At 34.8% G+C, this 3,162-nt stretch overlaps 1 protein-coding gene across 1 annotated transcript; it reads left to right on the forward strand.

Annotated features, from left to right (window-relative positions):
• The first annotated feature begins 686 nt into the window (after window positions 1–686).
• LOC124934268 (KH domain-containing protein At2g38610-like) lies at window positions 687–2,910 on the forward strand. The gene is made up of 7 exons (XM_047474769.1): window positions 687–1,130; window positions 1,208–1,299; window positions 1,581–1,738; window positions 1,887–1,997; window positions 2,090–2,206; window positions 2,285–2,428; window positions 2,505–2,910. Exons 1-7 carry the CDS (start codon window positions 1,051–1,053, stop codon window positions 2,652–2,654), a joined length of 852 nt encoding a protein of 283 aa, XP_047330725.1. The 5' UTR covers window positions 687–1,050; the 3' UTR covers window positions 2,655–2,910.
• The last annotated feature ends 252 nt before the right edge of the window (window positions 2,911–3,162 follow it).

Consider the following 3,162-nt stretch of genomic DNA (forward strand, 5'->3'; position numbering starts at 1 on the left):
TCAAATTCCCCTTTTAACCGACCATTGTTGTGAATCAAACTATTATAAAAAAATAGACCGTTTAAATGAGAAATTTGACTAAATGGCCTTAAAGATTAGGCTATTTGACTTTTTGACACTCCTCATAAAAAAACGCTGGTGATACTTTTATATTTTTTTTGACGAAATTGTCCATATCGCGAGACGTCCTCAATCGCGAGACGCAACCGACATTCACGAGACGCAACCGACATTCACGAGACGATTTGTTTTTTCAATTTTTTTTTTCGTTTCGCGATTGTCGGGTGCGTCTCGCGACAAGGGCAATTTCGTAAAAAAAATATAAAAGTGTCACCAACACTTTTTATTATAAAGGGGTAAAAAAGTCAAATACCTCGTCTTTAAGGTCATTTAGTCAAATTTCCCGTTTAAATAAAAACAACTTATGAAATGAAAAAATAAAATAAAATCAAACAAACATAAAAATAAGAAAAAAACTAATGAATTAATATTTGTCCACGCCGTTTATACGGTTTTCTTGAGATAAAAATAGTGATGGGTTTGTTGTATAATGCTATAAAGTATAAATTATAAGACCGTCCAAACAGAGTTGAATAGTGTTGGGGGATCTATCTCTCTCAATCTATCTGCCACCGTTAATAATTCCTCTCTGTCATTGTGAAGACCAACCGAATACACACACAACACACAAATTAAGGGGAAAAGGAATCTCTCTCTTCTCTCTGGTCTGGTCTGGTCTACTTTCTGCTAAAAAGGCCTCCTCGCCTTCACTGTTGTTCGTATCTGGCCCTCCCTCATCGATTCCTCTTTTCTCTCTATCTGTAAATCTACAGTTGTCTTTTATCTAAACATAATAGTGGATTCCTATTCTTATTCCTATTCTCCTTTCAGCTAAATTCCAGTGACTTTTCAAGCTCTTCTTTCTACCTCCTTCTTATATTCACTCAAAACCCTTCTCCTTTTTCCACCTTTTTCTCTTTCTCTATTCTTCTACAAGCAAGCACCATCTTCTTGTTCTTCCTCCGCCATTGATACTTTGGCGGCGGAGTGATGTCGGGTCTCTATAACTCCAATTTCTCTCCTGCAAGGGCTGCTTCTCCGCAGATTAGAACTACCCCAGATGTGGAAAAGTATGTATCTTTCTTTCTTTCTTGATCGCTATTTCTTCTGATTTCTTCTTCTTATTATTCTATTGAATCTATTGCAGTAACCAGTATTTGACTGAGCTTTTGGCTGAGCATCAAAAGATTGCACCTTTTATGCAAGTTCTACCGATTTGCAGCAGACTCTTGAATCAAGGTTTCCTTCTGCCAACTGGGTTTCTGTCCTTAATTGGGGTTGTTTTCGATCTGGGTTTTATTTTATTTTATTTGGAGTTTTGATTAATTGTATTGTTTTTACTTTTTATAATAGATCTAGTTTTTACTTGTTGTCTGTAATATACAATATGACGGATGGCAATAGGTTTGTTTTTGGGCTAACCAAATTTAATTCATGTGCTTGATTTGTTGTTGTGTTCCTGATCAGTGATCACTGGACTGTAAAAGCCTTATTGCAATGTCTTCTTTCTTTTTCTTCAGAGATTTTAGGAGTTTCAGGAATGTTACCAAATCAAGGTTTTGGTGAACTTGACAGATTACGTCATAGAAGCCCAAGTCCCATGGCCTCTTCAAACATCATGTCAAGTGTTGGAAGGACCTCAATAGGTGCCTGGAATGGCGCAGGCCTTCCACAAGAGGTATATATATATATATATATATGTAGATTAGACCTGATGTATTTATCTATCTATCTATCTATCTGTCATTGATGGTTGGTTGGTTTTCGAATATGAGACTCAGATCTAGAGAACTTAACATGTTTTCGCATTATAATTGACATTGCAGAGAGTGAGTGGAATGACAATGGACTGGCAAGGAGGGGCACCGGCAAGTCCTAGTTCATACACTGTGAAGAGGATTTTGCGTTTAGAAATTCCTGTTGATACTTTTCCAACTGTAAGTAGTTGTATCATGTATGTATATTCAATGAAATAACAGCCAGCCTATTTAACAACTGTAATTGTTTTCGAATTTTGCTTTGGATTTAGTTCAACTTTGTGGGGAGACTCTTGGGTCCTAGAGGCAATTCCCTTAAAAGGGTGGAAGTTACAACAGGGTGTCGGGTTTACATTAGAGGACGAGGCTCAATCAAGGATCCTGACAAGGTTAATGATCTTTTTTTTACTATATGGTTTGAATGAATTTCTCGTTTTTTTGTTTGAATATTATTACTATTGTTATAGGAAGAGAAGTTGAGGGGAAGGCCCGGATACGAGCATCTTAACGAGCCTCTGCACATCTTAATAGAAGCAGATTTACCTGCGAATGTGATTGATATCAGGCTAAGACAGGCACAAGAAATTATTGAAGAATTGCTGAAACCTGTGGTTGGTATTTGATTATTACAATTGATTTTTGGTTGGCTATACAATACAAATACATTTATTATTGTTTGTTTGACAGGACGAATCGGAGGATTATATCAAAAGACAGCAATTGCGCGAGCTAGCTTTGTTGAACTCCAATTTCAGAGAAGACAGTCCTGGTCCGAGTGCTGGCAGTGTTTCCCCGTTTAATACTAGTGGCATGAAACGTCCCAAGACTGGTCGCTAACTCGGAAATATTATCATAAAAAACAAAAAAAAAGAACCAAAAAAAAGTGTTTACATTACTCAATATGGTGAGCTTTTCTGGCTATAAATTTGGAACAAAAAAAGAAAAAGAAAAAAGATAGTGATTGTCTTTATACAAATTACATATATATATATATTTTTTTTCATTCTACTTTTGGCAGTTGATCATGTAAAACTGATTCATTGGATTTATTCTTGTGTAGTGTGTTTTTATATATCAGATTTCCTTTTGAAATTATTTTAAGTAATAGGACCCAAGTTTTAAATTGCATTTCTAAAAATAACCCATTAACTGACTAATTTAATTCATTCTAATTTAGAAACTAGTAGGGAACTAATTGGAATGATTATAAATGTAGTAGATATTTTACATTTTGGTAAGAATGTAAATTCTTTTTTGGGATTTTGCAATAGAGAAATTGATTTGGTGTCCAAAATTATAATATATATAGATAACTAATATTATGAATTTATAATATACATTAAAA

The sequence above is a fragment of the Impatiens glandulifera genome, chromosome 4 (assembly GCF_907164915.1).
Source record: "Impatiens glandulifera chromosome 4, dImpGla2.1, whole genome shotgun sequence".
In the NCBI taxonomy this organism is placed as follows: Eukaryota; Viridiplantae; Streptophyta; class Magnoliopsida; order Ericales; family Balsaminaceae; genus Impatiens; species Impatiens glandulifera.

What these genes read in the sequence shown, in the direction of transcription:
- LOC124934268 (XM_047474769.1), top strand. Translation starts at nt 1,051, where the DNA reads ATGTCGGGTCTCTATAACTCCAATTTCTCTCCTGCAAGGGCTGCTTCT. An exon ending in ACTACCCCAGATGTGGAAAA is followed by an intron (nt 1,131 to 1,207) that starts GTATGTATCTTT and finishes AATCTATTGCAG; the next exon opens with TAACCAGTATTTGACTGAGC. An exon ending in CAGCAGACTCTTGAATCAAG is followed by an intron (nt 1,300 to 1,580) that starts GTTTCCTTCTGC and finishes CTTTTTCTTCAG; the next exon opens with AGATTTTAGGAGTTTCAGGA.